We start from the raw sequence: 25,566 nt of genomic DNA, 5'->3' as shown, positions 1-25,566 counted from the left end.
ATTGCTGTTTTGCATTCAGCCATGTATCTTGTGGCTTCAGGTTTCCTTTAAACCATTTTCTGATGGAGTTAAGTGTTCTATATTTTTATAGTTAAATTACTTTGAAATGCTCGGGACTTGCACAGTATATAGTATCATGAAAACCCTGCCACCTACATTTGCTGAAACTTTTGGTCTGTGCTCATTTAACTTTTTTCCCCATCTCCTTACTCTGTTTTGCAAATAGAGTGCGTTTGGGGCTGCTCAGCAGTTTGCAATGCAGTGGGAAACGCTGCAGACTGCTGCAAGGGCTCCTGGCGGGACTGTGCTGATTGTCACTGTGTGCTCAGAAAGGGAGCCGAGAGACTCCCCAGCAGCCCAGTTTTTCAGGTGATGGTCGATCAGAGAAAAATCTAGAGAAATTAAGACCTCCGTGCAGATGCCCAGGAAAACAAGTTATTCCTGTGAGGATTTCAGTGTCGATTACACTCATATGCCAGGACTGCAATGCAAGAAGGGCAGATTCTGTCTTCTCTATCCGCAGTCAGCGCGGCTGTGTTACTGCCGATTATGTGGCTATGCAGGTTTTCCCCTCTTTGTTACTTCCCAGCCAATGACAAGGAATTTAAGTGTAAAGTTACATTTTTAGAGTATTTAGATTGGAGTTTAATAATACTAACGGCTGTTCCAAGCCATTCATAATATACTTGTATACTACATTCAGTGGTAACTGAATGGATTTTGTTTTGGATCTGAACAGCAGCTACATTGCAGTAGGTGTCATGGGTGTCTGCTGGAATAGCTGTTTTGCACAAGAGGCACTCTTTGAGGAAAGGAAAAATGAAATGCTTTTCAAATTAAGGGTAAGCCTTGACTTGTGGAAAAAAAAAACCAAAAACATTTTCATCTCTTAAAAAAACAAACAAACAAACAACCACTGACCAACCAACATGTCCATTTCTTATGCAACTTGTCTCTTCCAGGCCAAGTTATGCACTTGCATGCAAAATGTTTTTGCGTTGGAGAAATCCAGCCTGGTTAGTGGATGTGTGGGGTCACAGGGTTCTCTTTGCAGTGGCAAAAAGTACAATTTGTCTTCATCTTTATGTTCCTAAAAGCAGCCTGACAGGCAGACAGGCAGTTTGAGAGACAAGTGTATTCATAAGAACAAAATATCTGCAAAAAATTGCAAACCCTTTGTTTGTTATACTGATAAACTGGTATATCAGTGTCCTAGCCCAGTCCTACATGTAATACAGCACTGACTATTACTGCAGATAGCTTTATCAACAATCACAGATAACTCTGCATTATTGATACCAACTTATACAGCCAGGATAATTTTATGATTTTGTAGTTCCTGCAAAATACAGAACAAATCTTAAAGTGCTTGACATCTCGTCATTGAAGGCTTTGATGCATGAAATATTTGAAAATACTGTTTCAGGATGTAGTAGAATACTGTAAATTTGAAGATGCCTGCTAGTTAGTGCTCGAACAAATAATAAGGCAGTCAGTCTCAGTTTCTGTCTGTTTGTAGGCTGAAAGCACTTAAGGACAGGCTATATTTTTACCTTTAAAGTATGTACTGTATTTTGAGTATTACATAATGAGAAACCATCAGTAATGAATAACTTCAGCATATTGATATCAAGAAATTCTCAAGTTAAATGTGACTGCTATTCCTTAAATTTGTCAGTTTCGAAATTCCAGATGTATTTCAGCACCAAATACTTAAGTTGCTTAACAGCTGGATATGAAGCATTTTTAAACATTTGTGTTTAGAAAGCTGTTTTTGTGTACATCATATTTTAAAAACCTACTTTATTATGTTCAAAATATGTTATGTTGGAGGTTTTTCTAAGTAGTTTGCTGTGTAAAAGTAAGGTTTGTTATAACAGCTCCAGTGTCTTAAAGACGTTTTAACGCCTTCCAGTATTTTGGGGAGTGGGCATGAGTTTGAAAACTGCCTATTCTCAAACATGAAAGGCTTTCTCCAGCGAACAACTTCGATCCGTCCCCTATGCCAGTAAAGTCAAGCGTATACTCAGGTGCTTGCACGTTTAAGATTTTGGAGTTCGGCTCTGCAGTCATGGAGGGTTTTCTCTGTATTAGCAAATCACACAGTGGAAGAGGGACAGATGAACCAAGTGAAATGGCCGATACTGAGAATCGTGTTATTTGCAGTTCTGGGCTTTTACGTTTTGGTAGCTCTAGTCTGATCCCGTGGCCTGAGCACCCATTAGTGGTTGGTGTGTGATACCACGCCAGTTTAACTTGCATTCCTTTCACACATGACATAAGTGCTTAAGCATTTTTAATTAAGAATAGCAGTGAATCAGGAGGAAAACAAGGTTTCTTGCAAATGAGGCATCCATAAATCAAGGGTAAACAAAGCTGTCTTTGGTATGTGGAAGACATTTTTTTTCCCATGACAGTGTTGCAAGCCACTGAGTGAGTGTCTGAAAATTAATGATGCAGATGTAATAGATGAATGTTAAGTGACAGGAGCGTACAATAAAATTATAAATAAAAAAAAGCATAATGTAGTTTATACTACTGACTTTTCTGGGCTTTCAACAGTGGGAAGCTATAGAATAATGTTAAAATGTGTGTGACTAAGTATACAGATCAAGCAAAATTTTAATTGTTGGATTGTTTAAAACTGTAACGGTTATACCTTTGGTAGTATGTCCTTTGACATAGTTTTTACGGTATTGTAAGAAGACCTTAATTTAGATTAGTTTCATGCTTTCTCACACTTTTCAGTATCTGTATTAGTTTAAATTCTTAATTGGATTATGTTTGCCACTCTGCTTGCAAGCACTAAAGCACACGTAACGTGCTGTACCTCAGTGAGGCTCTCCCATTTTTCTTCCGTATCTCACCACATACAACATCAAGAGGGCTTAGTGTTTAGGGATGTATTTACGGCTGGAGAAGCTGCTGGGATGGTTTGTAAGCAGAGGTGTGCTGATGGCCAGCTGAAATGGGCTTGTCGGATGAGACCTCCCCAAGGAGCAAACCTGGCCCCGTGAAGTGACTTCCATGGTCACGGTCTCGCTGGTCTGCTGCGGTGCTTAGTTGGGTAACCAGTATGACTAAGGACTGAGAGCTCTCGCAAGCAACACCACGTGTTCTTGGCACCACAGCAAAGGATGAATTAGTCCCAAAAGTAAAGATTGCCCTATCTCGTCCAGTATTAAATGTACAACTTTTCGGAGCTCTCTTCTTTGAGAAGCAGTGTGGTTTTAGGTTTGGGTGGGTGTTTAATGGCTGACTAAAGACTTCTCAGAGTAATTTGTTGTCACAGAAATGTTCTTCTCCTTTGGAAGAATGGTCAGCACGAAAGCTTGCTCTTGTCTTTCCAAACAGGATTTTATCTCCACCATTTGCAAAGCATTGTTCAACTTAACCTTTTCCCTTTCCAAACGTCCTCTTACATTTTGATACTGAAATCAATTAATCTCTTAAGTGTTTGCATACCTTTGTAAGTACTTTACTGTTAATTTTTCTAATGTAAATATTTATTAACTAGAAGATGGCAGGCTTAATACTAGACATGACTAGGTGACTCCAAAACCTAATTATTCTCTTCTTTTACTGTCACAGTACTCATCGTTAATTAAGATAATGCTTGAAATTATTTCTTAAAAAAAAAAAAAAAGTGAGTAACTGCTGATTACCTAAAATTCCCACAAAGACTTCAACCATCACTTCAAAGCAGATTTAGATGACTCTGGTACTGTTATGCTGCTGCTTGCTCTTTTCCATGCCTCCTCTTTCTCTCTTTCCCTTGGATGTGCATGCATTCTGGTTCTGGCTATCTTTTTTTCCTAATGTATTTGCCTGAACTCGTTAAGACTCTAATTCTGTGACAATAAACCAATAAAGCAAATAGTTGAACTTTAATGTTGATTAATGGTCTTCCATTAAAAAAAGAAATGTGACAAGTGTCGTACGTTACCATCTTCTATCAGTTAGACAAATATGTGTGCATCTTTGCTTACGTATTTCCTAATGATATTTTCTTGTTGCCTGTTATTAATGTTAGTGGATGTTACTTCTGAAGAAAGAGTCTTCCTTGGTCAATGGTTTCAGGGCTGAGTTTCTGTTTATTCTAAACATTACATTGTGTAATTTTACAAGACAATTAGGAATGAACATCATTCTGAAGCCTTGATTAAAATCGGGAGAGTAGTGAAATACACTGATGTCAGCAAACCTCTTAACTGATAGAGAAGTTACACATTTGAATTCTAGAGAAAAATATGGAATAAGTCGTTAAGAAAGTTAAAATCCATGTTTCTAAAACACATTGGGTATGTTAATTAAGAAGATTGTTAAAAATTTATATTTTTAAAACGTAGTGGTTATGGCTGGGGAAAAACCATATGACGCCTCCTATTTTTGAAGGAGCTCTGTTGTGGTATAATCGATAAAACATCCCATGATGTGCACCAGGAAATAATTAAACTTGACCTATTGACTTGTAAATATGAGTAGTTTATTCTTTAGGATTAGAAGGGCGAGTTTTGTCTTTGGAACCTAATCCTTTTCTGAGTGTTCGGTTGTTGTAAAGTGCTTGATGGACCAGAAATGATAGTGCCAAGGGCTTGACCTTTGTTAGAAGTGGTGTTCCTTTCCTAGCATTATTGTTTACTGCCATTACTTAATTAGCAAATGTTGCAACATAAGCAGAGGGGAGCTTGACAGTAGCTGAATTTCGTGGTGTGTTTATGTAAAACAAAACAGAAAGAAAACAACCCTCCCTTAACCTCCAGTAGTTTGATAAATTGTTGTTGTACAATAAAAATACTGTGCTTTAACAACCTTCAGCAGAAAATTGTAGCTTTTTTCCTAACTACTGGGGATATAACATCAGTAGTAATCTATTTTGTGATAACACAGATAGTGATTGTTTCTGTTTTAAAAAGCTGCAAAAACTGAAACTTCCAGTTGCACATAATCCCTTTAGAATTTTGTTGGGGGGAGGGGGAGAATCTATTGTCTTTAGTTTTCTATTGTATGAAATAGAATTAGAACTGTTTCACTTTTTTTTTTTTTCTTTTTTCCAATTGCAAATGATACCTTAGTAAAGTTGGTTTCACTTTGGTTTTTGGTTTGTGGAGAAATCGTAACATGGAATTTCAGTTCACCTCGAAGTTAGAGCTTACATTGAGCTTACGTGAAAAATGACATTTCTGTACTTTCTGAACTAAATTAACTTTGTTTTAATAGTAGGAGTAGTTTGGCCATTCTTTTTGAGGTATTGCAAATACACAAGACTGTCATGCCTGGATCACATGCTGGGTGGAAAAAGCATGAAAGAAGGCATGAAAACTTTAGCTATGAGTTGCTTACTATAGATGTGTGAAAATGCCAGTTTTCCGTGTGAAACTTCTGCTTCTTTGGCCTGCTGTAGCATGAGGTGAGAAAATTTGAGTTGTCGTTTATGACTCCATGGCAATCATGTAATTTAAAGATTTATTATTTTTTTTTTAGTAGACCATTAGCAAAATCAAAACTTGACAGTTTAAACTGCCATGCTCCTGTTAATTGTAATACTTTATCCTAACCGGATTACACTGATAATTTCTTTGTTGGAATAATCTGAAGCTTCACTTGAGTAACTTCATGGTTTAGTTGCTTAAGTTCCTTTCCTGAAAATGCACGTATCCTACAAAAGTTTTTTTTGTGCACCCCAATAGGTCGTTTATAAGCACGAGTCTTTTAAACGTTTTCTACAAAGTCATTGTGTTTCAGTGGATATTTGCTGTCGAGATGACTGTGTATGTAACTCAAGTGTTTTGTGTGGCTGAAGTTTCAGATGTACTTTCCAAATGTAACCTTAGTGAAAACAGATGGAGCTGACCCACTTTTTTAGGATTTGTCTCCACACTTGTCTTAATCTCCTTCTAATTCACACATTAATCTCTGCTTTGAGTTAACTGATACTTCAGTTATTTCACCTGCTGATATGTGTTAAAACGTGATTGCTGTTGACAGTCTGAGGTTGTAACACAGCAGCTGTAACTATTGAACTGCTAATCCAGAAACAATGCTGTTAATCAGGTGGGCTTTTTAATTTGATGTCTGTATGGGATCGCTTTCACTTGAGCTCAGTTGAGTGGGGTAGGTCGAGCATACCTAACTCAAGCTAACAGGTCTGTAGTGAAGATAAACTTCCTTAATATGTGAAGCCAGATATATTCCATTCCAGGTGTTACTATGGTCACAAAGTCAGTGATTTAAGAGGTTATTGGTCTGTAACACACCCCACACCCACCCAGCAGTATCTAGCTCAGCTCTTTTTTGCTGGTAGTTCCAGCACCCTGAGATCTGCTTGCATGGTACCTTCTCCAGAGTTGATTCCCCTAAAGTTAACTCAGTTCTTGGGTGTCCTGAAGGTAGTCTCCTTTTAGAGTCAGTCAGCTGAAGCACATCAGATTGCTTTTAGCCTGTCTCCTTAGTTGCTGTATTACACTGCCCATCACATTTTGTTGCATTTGTGTTTTTTCATATTTCTTAAATAGAACCTGTCATAATAGGCTCCTTGTGGTGGTACAAGAAGCAACACAAAGACAGAAGTCACAAGCTAAGGCTCAGTTTTAGAGAAGAGGTTCTTTGTCCTCCCGTTTGCTGGGAGGATGAAGGGGCGTCATGGAGTTGAGGGAACTCTGATTAAAAATGCTGCATGCAAAGAAGTACTTTGGAGTTCTTGGAATTTATGTATATTTGTTTTTACACAGCCTGTTTAATGCTTAATTAAAATTTACTAATGTTTTCTTGTCAACGCTGAAATGCATTGTGGGTGGTTTTGAGTATCTGCAAGTAATAATGGTTTTACAATGGAACATTCTTTCTATTTAGGCTTTACATAGCAGGCTATAATAAGAGGTCCTGAGTAAATTAAAAAAATTACGATAATAGTACTATCTGGTTAGAATTTTTCATGCAATAGTTTTCATCAATTTTTCTTTGTCCTTTTTTGTTTTTAAAGATGTTGTAACATGCACCATTGCCAACTATTTTTATTACTGAAAAGGTAAAATAGGCTGTTCATCTCATTCTTTTTCATTTGCTTTTTTTCCATCCCACTCTAGTTTTGGCAAGCAGTCTGGAGGAAAACGAGGATGCGAATGTATCATATTGGAGCCTTCAGAAATGATTGTGGTAAGACATTTTTTTCAAATGTATTTAAATCTATTGCTGGTTTCAGCAAATTCTTTCTGTTTTGTAGCAGAAAGCTTATTGTAAAGTATTCTATAAAATTGCAGCAAAATTGCCTTGATTTCAATTATACCTATGGCTGCTATCGTAACAGCAATAGCTATGTAAATTTAATCTAGATGAGTAAATGGTAATGATGATTAGGTCATTCTTTCTAAAATTATGCTTACTTGAGTTTCAAAAGCCTACCAGTTACGGCTGAGTTGAGCATTCCTGAGTCAGGCAACGATAGACTGCTATCCTGAATATTTTATTTACACCCCCATCCCCCATTTCATTGCTTTTTACCGGCCATGCCAGCCGTGCTGGGTCTGGTAGGAAAGGCCCTCTTACTCCTAGCCTTTGCAGTTCCACATAGTGTGAAGGCTTTTAGGTAAGAGGAGAAGGAACATAAGAGCGCTTAGCCAAGCTTGAAGGGTAAGGTTTTCAGCTTAGTTGTCATCGACCTTTTCCATGTCCAGGTTTCTTTCTGCTTCTTCAGAACACTTACTAATACTACCAAGTTTGTAGATGTGCTTATAGATTGCAGCTCAGTCCTTCCCAGGTTGATGCACACATACTGTCAGCAGTTGGAAATTAGGATTGCTTTCATAGTGCAGACTGACATTGTACCCTAGTAGTGTGGCTGGGGACACAGGAAGATCTGTTTCAACTTTGATCTTATGAGAAGTTGCTAATGGAACTGGAACAAAAATGTTTTTGTTCTGAGAAGCCGCATGTCTCTTAAGCAGGCTTAAATCTCCAAACTGCTCTTGATTTAGCTTCCTTATATCTAGATAGGTTAACATTAAAACTAATATTTGATGATGTCTCTTTCTCATTGAGTATGTGAATATTCAGCTTCTATCAGAAATTTCTTTCTCTGAGCACACTAACATCTGTGGATGTCCTGTACTGAGTACGCTTGCTATCCTTTGTGCCATTCTTTCTGTGCAGTGTCAGTCTCATTCTGCTCGTGGGCTTTGATAGCATCAGTAATATGCTCTTTGCTGCAGCAGATGTTTTAAGCTACAGTCTGCCATGTCATGAAGTAAGTGCAGGTAAGAGTGCAAGAAGCCTGTCTCAGTCTCTGGAGTGAAATAGTTCATTTGTGTATTTCCAATTATCCAGTTTCTTCTCAAAGCTGGAGTTTTGAGTGGGAGATTTATGCCTTGAGGGATGCCACAGGACTGTTTGGGTGACAATATGTGCAGCCATATCACGTGAATGCCTCCGGCACTCTGGTTTGCCACTACTTCTTCACATTTTTACCTGTTATCTGCTGCTGCCGAGAATCTGGTGTGCTGAGTACGCCTATGTCCACTGCCTGGCGTGAGCTGAGGCTTGCACCTCAACGCTCCTAGCACTTTGTAGCACAGAATGACAAACACTTACCTATCCCATCATATACAGACATTTTGGATTTCTGTAATCTTTCAAGTTGATGTAACAGAAGAATTTGGTCTGTTCGGACCAATATCGCTAACCAACCAGTTACACAGCTCTTAGCTTCTGTAACTGGCGCTGCAGACGTTACGAGACCTGGTGTGCTGCTTCCTACAAAAACCCAGTAGACGGTGATGCAGCTGCTGTTTGCAGTGGGACCAGTCTGAAGCGTGCATGGGAAACGTGCGACTTGCCTTATGGGGCTGGCTGGTGACTCGCTGCAAGTGTATTTGCAAGTTTACACGAAATATATTCCATGGCCAAAATATGTGATAACATGAAATTTCTAGGAAATACCTACATCCTCCTTTGGTCTTACCACCATTGTTGTAAAAAAAAAAAAAAAAAAACCCAAAAAAAACCAAGAGGATGCAAATAAAAGAGTAGCTTCTGTGCAGTGTGCTACCAGAGAGAAACTGACCTTATTAAAATATTTTATGAAGAAACTAGAGCATTTTGTGTGTGTGTGTGTGTAATTTGAGTAGCTACAACTGTGATGAGTTTTTTCAGAGGAACACACTCTCACAGTCTTTGGAGAAGCCAGCGTTGGCCGTGTCAGTATTGTCAAACGCTGCTGGGTGTTCCTGGAGACAAATGCACAGCCTGGACAACTGTCCTCTGTATTGTAAACCTCTTGAATTTTCTGTAATTGTAGTTAAATGCCAATGAGAGACACTTGAAAGTACCATAAATCCTTATCTGGAACTTCAGTATATTTTTCTGTAGGAAAATCGGAGAATTAAAAGTGCAGTTGTTTCTTCATTAAATGTAGCTAAAGGTACTATTAACTGTTTTCTGGGTAGGACTTCAAATGGGGTGAGAAAAAAGCATCAGTGTGGTGGCACGCACCTTGCTAATGATCTGCACTGACACAAGGTGTACTTGAGCTTCATTTCCCTGATTAATTCTTATTAATTTATCTTAATTCTTTTATTTTCTCTCTCTCTTTTTTTTAATTTGCAACATACTAATGAGGTTTAATACATAATGAATATTTATCTTCAAGCAAAAGAATTAGGTACTTTAATGTAGTTAAAGAACACCATCATTCTCTGCTGCTGACTGATTTTTTTTTTTTTTAATTTTTTTTTCCCCTCCTCTCCTTTCTTTTTAGAATGTAAATCAGTTTTGTAGCAGGAATCCTCTGGGAACTGACCCATTTTAAAGGCCATAAAATGTGGTCAACTTAAGTTAATGAGGATAACAGATAGTGTGTGAATGGGCATTGTAGCTCATATTTTTGGAGGCTGAGCCATCTATTGAATTAATAATAGGTCCATTTATCACTTAAGAAAATGGCCCAGAATTGCAGCATATCTCAGTGTACTGAAGTGTCCTTTCTGTTGTTCCTTGGTGCTTTCATTTTCTTCTTCAGATCTAAGCATATGATATTTGGAGCAGCATATTTGGAGGTGGAAAATATTTCATTGCTGGCATGGACTTCAGAGTGAAATTGAGGACAGTCCTACGATCCTCTTTGATTTTACGTGGCAGCAAGTGCTGTGGGTGAAGCTGGCTGTATGGAAGCATTCCTGCTGCTGCCAGCGTTCAAGGTTAATAACACCCCTGATTAGAAACTAGCCAGTTAATATGCTATTCCAGACTTCTTGTTACATATTGAAAACTAAATAATACGAAGAAGTCTATGGGGCAGCAGTCTCCATCTGACCTGGTAGCCTGGTGGCGTGTTGATCAGCCTGGTCCTCCCCGCTGCCGCGACGGCACAGCTCCCACGCCGGGGTCCGGCTTGCCGCAGCCGCAGAGATGCTGAATTCCTCCGTAGGAGTGTTCATCCTGCTCGGGACGGTGGGGTGAGGAGGTTGAATATGTTCTCTGCAGCAGAAATTTTTAGTTTTAACCAGGTGAAAGCACGGCCGAGCAATCAGCGGCGCGAGGGAGCCCTGGCATGCCTGTCCTGCTAATGCGGAGCATATCAAAACCCATCTGTATACGTTATTGTAAATCATAGGCATAAACAATCTGATGGTCAGCTGGACTGATAGTGCTGGTGGTACTAAACTGGAAGCTATGTGGTGTTGAGGTCTTTCCTTGTTTTCTGATTTTTGTTTTGTTTTTGTCAGCAGCCGTGGCATTAACTGAAGGAAGCAGGTGGTCTCAGTTTCTGAGTTTCCACTAGCAGTTGGTTGTTTTGCTTTTGTGCTAACAAATAATAACATTTATGCTCACTTCTTAGTTTTCAGTTAGAACTGTGGAAGAAACATCTTTCACTGAGTGTTTGTTTTACTTTAGTCTTAAAAATACTGACTAGTTTTGGGACTTCTTAATAATAAGGGTCCTCAGTATTGGAAGAGTCATTGTCCGGCCACTTCAGTGGGCCCTCGGTGTCCAGGTTAGTCTGTTATATTGGAGAAGCTCAGCACTTGTTTTAGTTTCTATGAGCCTGTAAGGTTGAACGCAGAGAGAAAAGGAAATAATGCAAAAAAGGAAAAAAGGAAATTTACTGAAGGAGCTCATGTACTGTAGCACGTGTACAAAAAGGAAAAATGAAATCCACACAATTTTGGTTAGTTAATAGAGTAACTGTGCAAAACCAAACTTTCTTACTTCTGGAAGCCTTCTGTATAATTTAGGAGCAATGTTATTCCTAACTAGAAATCCATATTTTATGCTAGGTGAAGAAGGGCTTCTATATCCAGTATCTTACTACTTTTTGTTGTTGTTGTTTTTATTATACTAAATGGCCTGTTTAAAAGCTTTTTGTTGTTGTTGTTCTGTTTCTTGTCTGCCTGCATACATTGGTGGTTTTGGGGCGGTTGGATGGTTTGTTTGTTTTTTACATCCTTACACCATTGTGCTTACTGCAGTTCTGCTACAAGGTATCTTTGCTCATTGTCCTGTGCATTTGCAAACAAGTAGTAAAATTCTAGTGAAAAGTGTGGTTGTCCCTTGCTAGGGGAAGTCTGTTTTTCTGCTTTCTTTTCTGGAAACGTTGTGGTGTGAGGTTCACTCTTCTTAACTATTGTATCTCTAACATATTTTGTCAATGTATATTTTTCTCTAGGGAATTAAAAATAACCCACAAGGCAAGCCCAGCTGCTTGCACCTTCTTCTGACCTCAGACAGCCTTAGCTGTTTGGAAAAAGCGATGTGGAAAGTAGATGTGATCTTGCTTCTGTGATGGTTTAGATATTTTGGTTACTTTCTTGTTCCTGTCTGTTAAGTCTTTCTGGTTTTCATTCCTTTATACCTTTTGAATTTTAATTTTGAGATAACTTACCCAAGTATTTGAAGTGAGGGCTGCATTAAGACCACATAGAGGTTCTTCTCCTGTTCCAGTACTAAAGTCTTATGTTTAGGTTTTTCAAGTGAAAATTTGGAAAAAAAAAAAAAAAAAAAAAAATTAAAAAAAATCATTGAGGACAGTATAAATTCCTATACAGCAAGTGTATTGTAGAGGAGCTTCTTGCCCGGCTGCAGCCTATTTGCATGCATGTCTGTTCTGCTTCCTGCTAAGAGAGATTTTTCCAAAACATCAGAAGGAAATGGGAAAGGATGAGATTGCTTTTTATAGAAAAAAGGAATTGTAACTAGTGAGATAAAAAGCTTTCATGTTTGCTTTTACTAACAAGGTGAATTTACCTAATTTTTATTGTTTAGTCACAAATAATATTTAACATCAAGATATGAATCAAGTTCTAGTTATTTCTTCGTAATCTGCTGGAAGTGATTAGAAGTCAATATGACATAGGTGAAGTAGCTATTTATAAAAAGGTGGAATATTTGAAGTTGTTTAGTTGTGACTGATACTAGAAATAAGTTACACTTTTAAAAATTACACCAATAAAAGTAGGATATAATTCAACGTCTTTACCACATTGTAAATACTCGAAGAAATGGTAACTTCTGTGTTGAAGATACACTTGAATCGAGCAGTGTCTGTAACTTGCATTGTGTGATACGTGTGGCTGCAAAAGGGTTTCTGCTGGTGAGTGACATTGTTTAGGGGATACGTGTGCCTTTTAAACTTTTTAAAAAAAAAACTGTTTCCTGGAAGGAAACTGTGGCCTCTGGCTCATTGTAATAACGTAGTTCTGAGACAGGCAGCAGTGGTTCTCTGAAACGTCCACAGTCGTTTTCTCGAGAAGAGTTTAACTGCTCTGAACTTATGTTTTTTCCTTCCTCATGAGCTTCATACGGCTTCATCGGCTTTCGGTGATATGGAAGAACTGGATGTTTAACCAGGAACCTGAACATGTGTTTCAGGTGGAGAACTCCAAAGACAATGAGGAAAACATCTTGCAAAGAGAAGTCCCGCTCAGGCAGTCCCGTCGGAGGTTTAGGAAGATCAACCAGAGGGGCGAACGTCAGACCATCACTGACAATGTGGATTCCAGCAGTTACATGTCGGTGAGTCTGCTCGCCTTTGGCCGAGCTCCTTGGCATCATGCCGTCTGCGTGGCTGGCTGGTGTTTTGTTTTATTGAGAAATAATAGTCTATCTTTGTCATTTTTGAGAGAGCTTTCTTCTTGTTGGGGACCAGTAGAGTGCTTTGGATTCAAACATCGTGGGTGGAAGCAAAGATTCAGGCACTAGTTAGAAAAAAGGTTTTTTGGCTTAGAGATTTTCAGTTGAGCACTATAAATAAATCTTAACATGTTGGCTGGACAGAGAAATAGTCATTCTTGGGTTTTGTTGGTTTTACCTGGAGTTCTTTTGGTAAGATGTAGGAAGTGATGATTTTCTCTTTTTCCTTAATAATTCCAAACCATAGTTCAAATTTGAGTCAATTGTGAATGCGTGAATGCGGTTGGTCATGTTTACTTGCTTAAAAATAGTATAGTGGTAATTCAAGCATCAAAAAGAGTAACGGCAACTCATTTGCCAGTCTTAAATAACATCACAGACTATATAATTTGTGCTCTGTGAAGGCACATACAGCTGTGGTCACAATGCTTTTATGAAGGTTTCTCTTTACCATTATTTTTCATGTACAAACTTCCTGCTTGGTAGCAGGATATATGTGTGATCTAGACAAATTATTTCATTGAAAATAATTGTTGTGGATACTTTGATTTGCTTTGAAAAGCAAAGGTTAAAAAACAGTAGTAACATGGAAGTACACCAACCTTGAGTAGTCTTCATGCACAGAAAAGAAAAAAAACAAATTCAATTTCTCCCCTTTTTTTCCCATCTTCCTTTTCATCTCCCCAGAAGGTACAAAGCCTCTCTTAGTTGATACAATTCAAAATATCTGATGTGCGCAGTTAGATATCTAAACTTAAAAAGATTTTCTCTGTTTCAGAATAAACTGCTGTTTTTTTCTGCATGGTGGTAGCTGTTGGATCACAGGTGGTGATTTTAGGCTCTCCACAGCGTTAGCGTGTCTGTGAGTAGGGGTTACTGTGGCATTTGTCTTGTAAGCAGAAGAACTCTGGTTGCTGTGACAGGAAGAGAATATGCTGTTTCAAGTTTAACGTCCGCTGCCATCTCATTTCAAGAACTGTCACGTGTTGGATTTTATCATTAGTAAGTCGTTGAATTAGTTATTGATGAAATGAGATGTTGGATCCTCATATTCTGGGCAGTCGTGCTTGAGGCTTTGGGAATTAAATTCCAATCCGTGTATGACAAAATCTGTCTCTTTTGCTTTGGTATTTGTGCCAATGAATAAGCACACAAAATAATTTTCAGACTAGAGTGCTAAGTGGAAGAGAATCCCAGGAACAGCTGATGCTGATGCTACCTGTGCAGCTTGCCTGGAGGGGCACATGAGAAGGGACTTGGCATCTTTGGTCTAAGAAAGACCAGGTTACACAGCTTCTTGAATGATTTCAGAGGTTGTCAGTTATTGATGCAAGGCGTCGGTGTGGTACACTCTCACAGGATTGTGGTTAGTCAACAAATGATGTCCTCGTTAGGATTTTTCTTCATGTTGATTTATTTCTTTGATACCAATGACACGGAGCGCATGCGTGTCGCTGCACGTATGGTTTCTTGTTGCAAACATGGTGGCTTCCTCAGATGTATGAAAATCTATATCTCTCTGTCAACATTTGATGGGAAATGGTATAAACTTCATAAATCAACAGCACATTCCTAAATCTGCTTTTATGTCAGTTAATTAGGAATATATAAAAAGAATCCTGTTAACACTGCTAGGTGTTCTTCTGGATGAGTGAGTGCTAAGTGGCAAGGAGTAAACAACCACCTCTCTGATAGAAAATCTGCAAGCTGTTGGGCTTGCAGCCGTCTGAATTGAAATACCAATCCTTGCTTTGTAGACTGGAAGCTCCTAATTGGAAAGTGTCATACTCACAGTACTTGTTGTAGCAAAAAGTAATTTGTAACTCAACAGATGACTAAGAAATCAAAACATGATAACCAGCAGCCTGTTTGACAAGTAAATAAAAATTTGGTGCCTACATTTTTCCATATTCCATTATAATCTGGTAAAATAATGAATTTTTCTGAGGTATGGTTTGTTCTGTGCCTAGGTTTAACTCTTAACCTGTATGAGTCTGCTCATACATGGCCATTGGTTTCCAACGGTCTTGAAAAACAGGCTTTACAGTGTAACCCTTCATGTCAGCCCATGTGAGAATGGGCAGGATAAGGAGGAGGGTTTTTGAATGAAACTTTCATTTGACAGGAACTTGCAATAACGTTTCTGCCAGAGTGGGAAAACTGTTTACAAACTCACCAGCAGATTTCCTCTCTGGCATAATGCTAATGAATAAAGGCAGTGTTGTATTTCACTTTCCAGCCTGTTGCTAAATGCTCTTTGACAGACGCTGAATGTAGCCTGATGGACCTTTTGTGAGCCCTGCTTGCTCTGGGAGGGCTCAGAGCTTTCCAGCCAGTCTGCAAGGACTTCAGTCAGGCTCCCGTGGTACGATGTTAGAGTACCCAGCGTGACACTGTTTAAGTTGTTAAAAGCCTAATCTCTCAGGCACAGGTAGTTTTCTGCTTTCTAAAGAAAACTTAGATCCTATAGGTATTGAAATTTGGTGTTGCTTTATCCCAGCTCAGAATTTTTCCTTTCACGAATAAATAGAAGATTTCTTGTGTTTTGCTTTTAAGGAGAATTACCTATGCAATCTCCGTTAACTTCTTAAAATGTAAATCTCTGTGCACTAAATATACTATGATTAGTATTTATGATTAAGGTTAATCTTTGTTTTTATAAAACATTACCCATTAGGTTGTGACATGAGCTTGCATCTACTTCTCACATGGAGCTCCCTGCTTGTTATTGCTGGAACTCATTCTGTAGAAATCCCTGTGATTGGCCATGAAATAAAGATTCATATGCAGATACTTTAAGTAATATTTTAAATGATTGTTACTGTCTTTGAAACTCTTCCTTTCTCATATGCCTCTCACTTTAAGTAGAAGAGCCCTAGTACTTTAGTTTAACTGTGTGTCTTCACGATAGTTGACATTCAAATTATTGTGGGTGGGTATCTTAATTTTTTTTTTTCCCCTTCCCCTTGAATGAACTAATCTTAAAAACGGATCATCTGGTTGGTTTCTTTGATGAAGGAGTTACCATTTAGACTCCTTTACTACATGTTTGTGGTTCATAGAGCAATGTTGTTTCACAAGAACATTGGTCTCCTGCAGAATAAGTACTTAAAGTTGGGTGTGGTCATTTTTTCTTTTTTTTTCTTGCAGTAAAATACAGTGAACATATGCTGCCAGCGTTCGTTCTTCTCAAACTGAATAGGTTTATATTTCTGTCTATACCTTCAAAGTGCATAGTGACGTGAATTTGTTCTCGCAATACATATGCAAGGAAGTATGTTAGACTTGCTCTTGTTAGGTGGGTGAACAGACTGAGGTCTGGCTCCCACTTGCAGGGGTGTGCAGTAGCCGTGTCAAGGTCCTGTTGGCACTGTTTTTTTCCCTTCTAGCCGGCACAATCTTGAGGATAAACGTGTATTTGGCAAAACACTTCTCAAATGTTTGGGGTTTTTTTTCCAGGATGCAAAATAGCATTGCTGTGCATGAAGTGACGGAGGAGGTGGCTCTGTTGTGGTGGGTCACGTGCAAGGCGAAGACCACGGTGGCAGCCCCAGTGCGTACGGCTGGCTGTCCACCTGGGGCAGGTCTGAGCATCCCCGTGATTACATGGGATCTCTTTATCCCTGAGCATTTCTGAGCTCTGTTGCCTTTTTCATTTTTGTCTCTTAATAACTCTCTGTGCCTTGCATGTCACCCCCACGGTGATGTCTTGACTGGGGGGGTGGGAAAGTGAGGCTGGAGTTGTTTGGAGAAAGCTCTTGCTCAAACTTCATGGATTAGAAGGAGATGTGCCATTAGTATTAATTATGCCTGCTCTTGCTTCAGATCTTATTTGTTAGCATGACTGCATATCTTTTTGGAGGTTTGCACTCTGTGCATATTACTACTGTCTGTAATGTAGATAAGAATCCAGACAGGAACCAGGGTCGTGCGGTAGGGCATTATCATAACTGAGATAAATACTTAGTAATTTCTAGTTCTTAGTTTAGTGCTCAACCCAGTAAGTAATGCAACTGTATTTCTTAACTGCAAAAGAAAAAAGTAATTGTGATTGTTCAACTATGTCCCAAACTTTTGTGACCATACAGCAGGTGCTCACAAAACTACAGCCAGACTAACAACAGATGACTTCTCTATGTTAACACTTTTAGGAAAAAATGTTTAATCGTAGTTCTCGTGCTTTATAAAAGTTAAATTGCTGTTTTGATCTTGGATCAAGTAATTGGAAAGTAAATGTTTCAAGTATTTATCTTCACAATTAAAAAATAAAACCTGAGATGGTAAGTGTTGCGCTTACATTTCTTGCAGTAATCAAAACCAAACATGATTTAGCAATTTGATTCAAATTTTTACATGACCCTCAGACCTGTAAGCTCAAATCTTTTTTCATTTAAGTAAGATTTTTGACTAATTTATTACCTACATGCATTTTTGACAGTTCTCTCTGATTTTTTTTTTTGAAATGAAGAATATTTGTATATCTAAAAGTAGTGCATGCATGATGTGATGCATGTTTCCATGGAGTTGTGACAACATTTTGAATTTTTTTGGTTGTTAGTTCGTAGTAGAACAGAATAAAGAGATTGGTACCAAACTTTTAGTAGTAATCCCCTTTCTCAGAGATGCAGATTTACTTTTTTTTTAAAAAAAAAAAAACCTTGTAAGAGGATGATGAGGTTTAAAAGATTTATTATAATATTAAGTTTTACAGACAGTATCTTAATACTTGCATCATGTAAAAATTTTCCTGGAGCCTTGTAGAAGCACTTATCTTCAGAGAAGTCTGTCACTGAAGACTGCTTGAGTGGCAAGTTTCTTGTTCTTTGATCATTACTTAATGTAATCCTGTCAGAGGCTGGAGTTAGCGTAGGGTATCTCACAATTTAGGAAGTTAAGTCACATTTCAATACGCTGGATCAAACCCATCAGGTTCTTTACCATCACTAATTCTTTCCTTTTTAAATGCTATAAAACACTGTGGGTCTTCTATAATCTATTTTTAACTACCAGGTAAATTTGCTGAAATGGTACCTTTTATTGATCTAAAACAACTAAGACCTACTTACAGCATGCCTCCAGCTGCCTGTTGTTAAACTTGGACACAGCATCGGCTGGCATCGGTTTGTTTGGAATATTGGTTAATTTTAAAGAGGCTGTGGCTGATCTGTGAGTGGCTAAAATCACTGGAGGATGGTGTTTTTCACAGCTCATTGCTTTTTAATGTGTTTTTATGTCCACGCTTCCTCTTTTTGACACTTTTAAAAAATGCTTGACTGTATTTTAGGTTTATTAACTAATGAATCAGAAGAAAATTTGGGTCTTGCTGAAATCCATGAGTCTTGCTGGGTACTCAGTGGGTACAGATATTAACGTCGTTGATAGCTTTCTGGAAGTGTCGTGCGATGCAAAGTGATAATGCAAGTTCCTTCTTCCTGACACTGTTTTTACAACATGAGGATTTTCTCTGTTTTAATCTCCATCTTAAATTTTGCATGGTGTAAGTTGGATCCCACCTCGCAGGTCGCGTATGCTCGAGAGCAGCGGGGTGTGCGGATACCTCCGTTAGCCAGGCTACCTGGGCAGGACAGGACCTCTGGAAAAGCCCATGTGCTCAGTCACTTGTATGCAGGTCTGTTGAACTCCTGCCATTTTAAGTGTTTTTCTTGCTTCTGTGATCAAAAAGAAGCTGCGTCTGCAGCGCGTTCACTTCCTGAGCAGACGTCTTCAGGTTTGTTGTGGCCTGTGCCTCAAGGGAGCTGGCTGCAGTGTGAGGGGAATGGAGCCCCCGGCTTTCTGGAAATGAAAATTACTGTCAAACTGCCAGACTGGTCTTTGGGGGTAGGGGAAGAGGCTGTGAATGATGTAGCAGTTAAGCAGCCTTGTTAACGAATGATGTCAGAGGTTTCTGCTTCCCTGGCGAAATGCCGCTTCGCCGGTAGAGCTGGGGACAACCTTCAGCAGGGTCTTGCTGACGTCCAGCGTGGGAACCCGTGCTCGGCATCTCGAGCTCGCCCTGGTCTGCCGAGACGGCTGCCCTCGGGCACTTCCCTTCGCTTCTGCGGGCGAGGGGAAAATTGCCAAATGCACGTTCGCTCGTACTTTATTTTATGTATTGATTTTGTCTGCTCGTTTTGTCAGCAGTGTTATGTCAAGGACTCCTTGAAAGTCTGTCGCTGGTTATGATGGTCATGAACAAAACACCAATCCTCAAAGTGTGCTGTGCATTAAAAATCTTCCTAGGAATTTCCATGGACCAATTAGTAAGCGTCTGCAGTTTCCAAAGAGCAGTGACTTGGATAGGCTGCGCACAAAGTAAGAGAACACTTACTGAAAATACTGCCCTTTGGTTAAAATCTGTGTTTTTCAGATTAAAATTTTATTTTTAAGGTAATAACATGTGCAACATGTAAACCCCAATTTATCCATAATGAAAGTGGTTGTAGTTACTCAAAACGTATATTCAGGAGTTTCCCTGAAGATTTTACGGACTTGACAAGCAGATTTTAGGTAAACTGTGAATTACAGAAATCATCTCAATTCAGAGGTGACATGTGCAGCTGTTTAACAGCATTTAAGAATGATGTGCAAATGAAACTACATCAAACCGAAACTAGGGAGGATTTATTTTAAGCGAGCACCTGTATTTACTCAAATCTGGCCGCTGGCAGAAGCATACAGCCCTTCTCGTTGCCTGTGGAAGAGCCTGTGGCAGTGGACGATGGCACCATATTGGGGCATCGTTTTTCTACAGGACCAATGGATGTCTTCTTGCTCTGCCAGGCTGCCGGCTTCAGTCTTGGAACAAGATGCTGAGTTGCTGTTAGGGAGAGCTACACTGTGAGGTTGCTTAATAGGTCTGACTTACTCATCTTTCACCTTTTATATGGCTGAAGAAGCAGCTGATTTTTGCCACATGGACACAGATGTATTTTGCCAATGGCTTTAAAGAAATTTCTCTCTCTTTTTTTTTTTTTTTCCTCCTACCAGTGCTTACACCATAATTTTCTGCTCTTCTATTCTTCTCTTGCCTCAAAGGCTTTTTTTTTTTTTTTTTTAAACCTTTTTCTGTCTCAAATAAGATGAGCACTCAGTTGTACAGCTGCTCCCCCCCAGGTGCTGGTGAAAGCTGAGGTGATGATCAGCCCCATGACCCCAGTATCATCCCTGTAGCAGGTTTGTGTGTAACCCTCCCCTTGCTCAGCAGACAGCAGAACTGCACTTGTCTGTGTGATAATTCAAGAAAAACTTGTGGATATTTTTACACTTAGGTCCTACTTGCAATCCAAACACATCAGTGTTTTTACAACTGAGCACTTTCACCGGGAAGCCTGGAACCGTTTGGAAATGGATCCTGAGCACAGTCTGTCCTTTGCAGGGAAACCTCCTCACTCTTAACTGGGATTGAACCGAGAGTTGCTCAGACCTTGACCTAAGCTGGTGCTGGCAGTGCTGTGGGAGGGACGTACTGTTATGTCTGTTGCTGCTCCATGGCAGCTTGTGGCAGAAGAACCTTCCAAAAATTCTAGATATTTTGCAAATTAACATGCACAAGAAGTAAAAAAATTGAGTCATGATTAATGTGCTCACCATCCAATAATCAGTAATCTGTTTCTTCCTTCTCCTTTCACCACGTAGACGAATTCACACCATGGTAGAAATTAACTCAGTTCCTTGGAAAATGCCTGAGAAAATATTTTATGTAGCATATTCAGAGAGTTAATCTCTGTTTTGATGGACCCTAAGGGGTTGGGTGGCAGTTCCAAAGTCATTAATTCGTTATAAGCAGCCTCTTATGCAAACTATATTGAGAATGATGTGTAAGGGTTGTGCCCACTGCTCATAATTGTATCGTGTCACTCAGATGGTTAAGGGCAAAAAGCAGTGCTCTGCACCTGAGAAAGGCCTTTCAGTGTTTTGGGGGACTTAAAAACCTTTTGTCTATGAGTTGCAGTTCTATGTCAGATCCTTCTTTTTAACATTATTGTTTCAGTCTTTTGAAATGACATATTCAGTGGCTTCTTGTAGAAAAACGACAGGGTAGTAGCCAGCAAGCTGGTCGCCTGCATGCAGGGAGATGGTAGCGTGTGTGGATCTGTTTTTTGTTTCCTGTCTTCCATCTGGGCTGTTTCTGTTCAATATGCTGTACTGAAGTGTAGCAGCCTGGTTGTATTTGCATTTGTAGCCAGCTCAACCTTTCACTTAGGTTTGGGTTTATCATGTCTTAGAGAGAAGGAGTTGTTCAAAGGGTCATTTTGTATTTCAGCCTGAAGAGTTGTAAGTTTGAGTCGTTGGGTTGAATGTCACGTAACACTGAAGGACTTCTTTAAAGGATTGTGATGGTGTTGTCTTCAACTTTGTATTCAAGTTAAGATGGTTTTCTAATTTAGAATATGGAAATTCGACTCAACTCAGTCATGTTCTTCGGAAGCCTTCTGGACCAAGTTAGGGACTGAGAATATCCTGAGCAATTTTCAGTTAAAATCACCATCAGAAAATGTCAATGCATAATGCAAGCATTTGGATGCCCTGTTTTCCTTGAAAAACTTGGCATGAAAACCACTATCTCCACAAGAGAATAGCTAGAAGAATATCTTTGGTTTTGGCATAGAACTGATTGCTATCTAATGACATTTAACAGCATTTGTAATTTTACATTTGATATGTTGAAAATTTCTTAATGGGGATATATCTGACAGATGAAATACTTGAAATAGTTGATTAAATGAAGTCTCTGGCTAAATGGGACTGTCATTGTAGCTTAATTCCTTCTTGATACTTACTTTGTTCTTGCAAGTCAGAGTTGCTTTCTATTGATGAGTATTAACATTTTTTGTTGTGATATGACTAAGTTTTAGTTTGACGTAGTGTAGCCACAATAAACTGCATGCATGTGTTGTCTTTATGATTTTGGATTCTGTTTCCTTTTAAAGTTTGGTTAACTGTTGTGGTTTGTAAACTTGGAGTGCAGTTATGGCATCTGGCCTGTCCATTGCTTTATCTGTTAAGATCGGTTTCTCAGGTTGGGTGAGAAAAACTGGGCTTTTGCTGCTGTTTCGCCCTCAGTGGAGGGAGGGACCCCAAATGACGGTGGGGAAGAATTTCCAAGGGTATATTTGGCTTTCCATTTTTAAAGGCAGTAAGGGCTGGATCGTACCAGAAAATGAGAAAGTTTGGAAATCACTACGCTGTAATGCTTAATCTAATGAAGGAAGCCCTGAAGAGCTGCTCTAGGGTTTGCTCTGCGCTTCCCCAACACGGCAGATTTGGGGATCCATGTGTTGTGCTGTAGTCACCCTGCTAGTAAACCCCTTGGGAGCACTTTTGCCAGTGCTTTACCCACTCCGTTCTCCCCTGTTGATGCTGCTGCCGAGCTCAGGCTGTGCTACGCCTGGCTGGTCCCTGCCTGGGTCCAGGGACAGCCGAGATGCCTGTGCATGGAGTTATGCCTGAGCCCAGACAAGTCTGTCGGTGTAGACTCTGCACGTAGAAAAGCAGCGTCGTGGTACCTCCAGACACGGGTCGGTTCCTGGGAAAAAAGTGTTCATGAGATGTCATGCCTGAGATGATACTTATGTCTTATATACTCTTCAGGCTGGATACCCTGACGACTAATAAATGAGAGTTGACTGTGCAAAATCACCCTTGCTTAGAGAGAAGTTTTGAAATTTGGTAGAAGGAGTCAGATCCCTCCCTGTTTCCTGCTTTCAGGCTTCCAGCTTGGTGTTAATCCTCAAGAAAAATGACAGAAGAAATATTGGAAGTGGCATTTTAATGATTTTTAACCTCATCTGTGGAGTTAATGTATTATTCTCAAGGTGATTTAATCGGAGGCCTTTTTCTTGTGAGAGGTGTGCTGGTACCTTATGTTCTAATAGTCTTAACCTGCTTGTTTTGACTTGAGATACAGTTTTTGTAAATGGGGAAGAAAAAGCGGTATTTCATATTGGTTTTCATATGAACTTTTTGAGGGTGAAAATGAATACATACGTTGGTGGGCTTTGCAATTTCCAAATGTGAAACTCCGACTGGCTTCCTGGGTAGGTGGCAGCTGAGGAAATTATGGCCAGGTCCGTGTTAGGTTTGGGCTGTGATTTCAGTTTTGAGACTAGATCAAGGTAATGTTTTAGTGAGCAAATTTCTAAATGTGTTTGGGAAATTTTGCTGTGGGATATTGGAAATTTTGTCCTTTCAGTATCTCTGGGTGGATTCAGTCCCACAAACTGACTCTTCTGGGGTTGGTATCCACTCCTTCTCATCACCAGGGATTTTTGGGTTGCATACCTTCCCAAACTTCCCCACCCCTTGCTGAAATGAGATGTCAGGAAGGAAGGGCGTGATATGAATCATCTTGGTTCAAACTGTAGAAATGAACTTTTTGTTTGAGTCCATAGCAGAGGGGGCTTCCCCCTTCCCCCCGTGCTGGCGTTGTCCCTGTTTGCGATGCTGATCATGCTGCTGCCCGACGCTGCAGAGTGTGTGCACCGACAGGCAGAGATCTGCAGGAGAGAGCTGTAATTTATAAACATATTTAAGAAAGTATTATAAACCATATAAATCTGAATTGCTGCAAATAGGAGGTGACCTTTCCGTGCTTAACACAACAGCTGAAAAAAGATGATCGGGGTAGTGCGAAAGCGATGGAGAAATTGAATCCATGGTGCCTTTTTATTGTTCCTTCTGTATTGCTGGTGCTATATTTAGAAGCTTACATCACTTCAGGGATGATGACAGTCTCTGCCCTCCCTCTCCGCTCCCTCCCGCTCTCCCTCACTCCTTCCCTTAGGATGGATCGTGTTTTCATACTACTTATGAGTCCTACAGATCTTTGGGTAGGATTTTTCTACAGCCTGTTAGTAGGTGCTACTGTAGAAAGCGATGCACGTAAGGATGCAATCGCACCCCGTAATGTCACCCTGAAGGGAGCGGGAGCTCGCGGTGCTGCTTTCCCTGCCTCCGCTTTCTAAAAGGGTTAGGAACACAGTGGAGAGTTGTATTTTTTATTTTTTTTTTTTTCCTTTAAACAGGAATTCCTGAGAAGCCCTAATGAGGGGCTAACCTTGCCACAAAAGTACAATGATTTATTTATGATGCTTAAGTTAAATGGCGGGGAGAAATCGGAGAAGCATGCCAGTGACACTGAATCAAGCAAGCGGTGCCAGCATAGCAGAGGCTGCGTCCAGCTCGCGCTGCAGCTGGCTCTGCATACTGTACCCCACGCTTCCCATTGCCTGCCTTTCCAGAAAGATTTAAAGTACTCAAATATATTGAAATAACCTCTTGATGCACGTGCCCTTAATACTAAAATATTTCTGCATTATGCTGCTGTGTTTGGCAATTCCCGCTCGCAAAACTGTATTAAAATGAATTATTTTAGCCTGAAACATCTTTGCCCGAGTGTGTGCAATGACAGATTGCTTTCCAAGCAGCTGGTCTCCTTCCCCAGCCCCCACTGTGGGCTTGGAGTCAGGATGCTACCTTAGCTGCTGTACTCAAAATGGGGGGAGCAAACGAAGGTACCCACTCGTAGCTGAGCGCTGCTGCAGGGGGACGTGGCGGGGGACAGCGTGCCAGCCTGGCTCCGAGGACAAAAGGACAGAAGTCCACGAGCCCAGCGCTCAGACCCAGGCCCCTCGGCTCGCCGGCACGCCAGCAGCTTCTGCCTTTTCAGCCAGTGTCATGACGGCTTTGAGACCAGAGCTCGTCCTCCCCGCCGGCGCTGCACAATGGGCTTTTCTTTCCCTGACTGATCAAGAAAAAGTAGTGCTGCTTGATGGGTACCTTCTGCTGTCAGCTGCGAGGGCTCTCTGCTTTTGCCGAACTTCAATTTGTGGTGTCCTTAAATAAGACTCTAATCCTGCTTAACTGAACGTGCGTTTAAATCGTGAAAGGCCTTACTATCCTTTTAAAAACGTCCCATTTTTCAGTGACTTACTCTTGTCAGACAATTAGAACATGCAGATTTATTTAACAGTGGGGAGGATTCAGATAGCGTTATGGGAGGATAAAGAGAATGATGCATAGAAATGTATGGCGTGATATTTCAAGCATGGAAAGAAATCAGTGTTAAGAAACAAAGACCACCTTTAATTTAATTCAGAGATTGTAGACCGAAGGTTTTTTTTTTTTTCCTTAAGATTCTCTGAAAACTTGGAATCTGGCTTAAAATGAGACCGGCGATTCACTGTTTGTGATTCTGCCCGATGCTGCAGTTCTTCACAAGTATTCTGATTGCGATCACTGTGGAGCAGCCTTTGTACAGGATTTTTTTTTTCATCTCAGAGTTGCTCTAGTTTTGAGATTTGTCATTAAACAGACGATTTATAAAAACTTACAGCCTTGCGCTGCAGGAAGCTGGGGCTGCAGAAATGCATGCGTTAAAAAAAACAACAAAAAAAACCCCCAAACCGAACCCAAACCAAACAGAAATGAGTGGGGGGGATGCCC

The 25,566-nt window shown here is 40.0% G+C and overlaps 1 protein-coding gene across 8 annotated transcripts in view; it reads left to right on the top strand.

The window, feature by feature from the left end:
- Positions 1–25,566, top strand: part of RAPGEF6 (Rap guanine nucleotide exchange factor 6) — a 133,401-nt gene that overhangs the window by 36,501 nt on the left and 71,334 nt on the right. For all 8 annotated transcript variants that reach the window (XM_069772661.1, XM_069772658.1, XM_069772657.1 and 5 more), the window contains 2 exons: positions 7,086–7,155; positions 12,862–13,005. In XM_069772661.1, coding sequence (XP_069628762.1) covers positions 7,086–7,155; positions 12,862–13,005 — 214 coding nt within the window. The remainder of the gene's footprint in view (positions 1–7,085; positions 7,156–12,861; positions 13,006–25,566) is intronic.

This window comes from Haliaeetus albicilla, chromosome 27 (genome assembly GCF_947461875.1).
Source record: "Haliaeetus albicilla chromosome 27, bHalAlb1.1, whole genome shotgun sequence".
Classification (NCBI taxonomy): Eukaryota; Metazoa; Chordata; class Aves; order Accipitriformes; family Accipitridae; genus Haliaeetus; species Haliaeetus albicilla.
The sequence above is the reverse complement of the archived record's forward strand: the minus strand, read 5'-3'. Positions and strand labels throughout refer to the sequence as shown.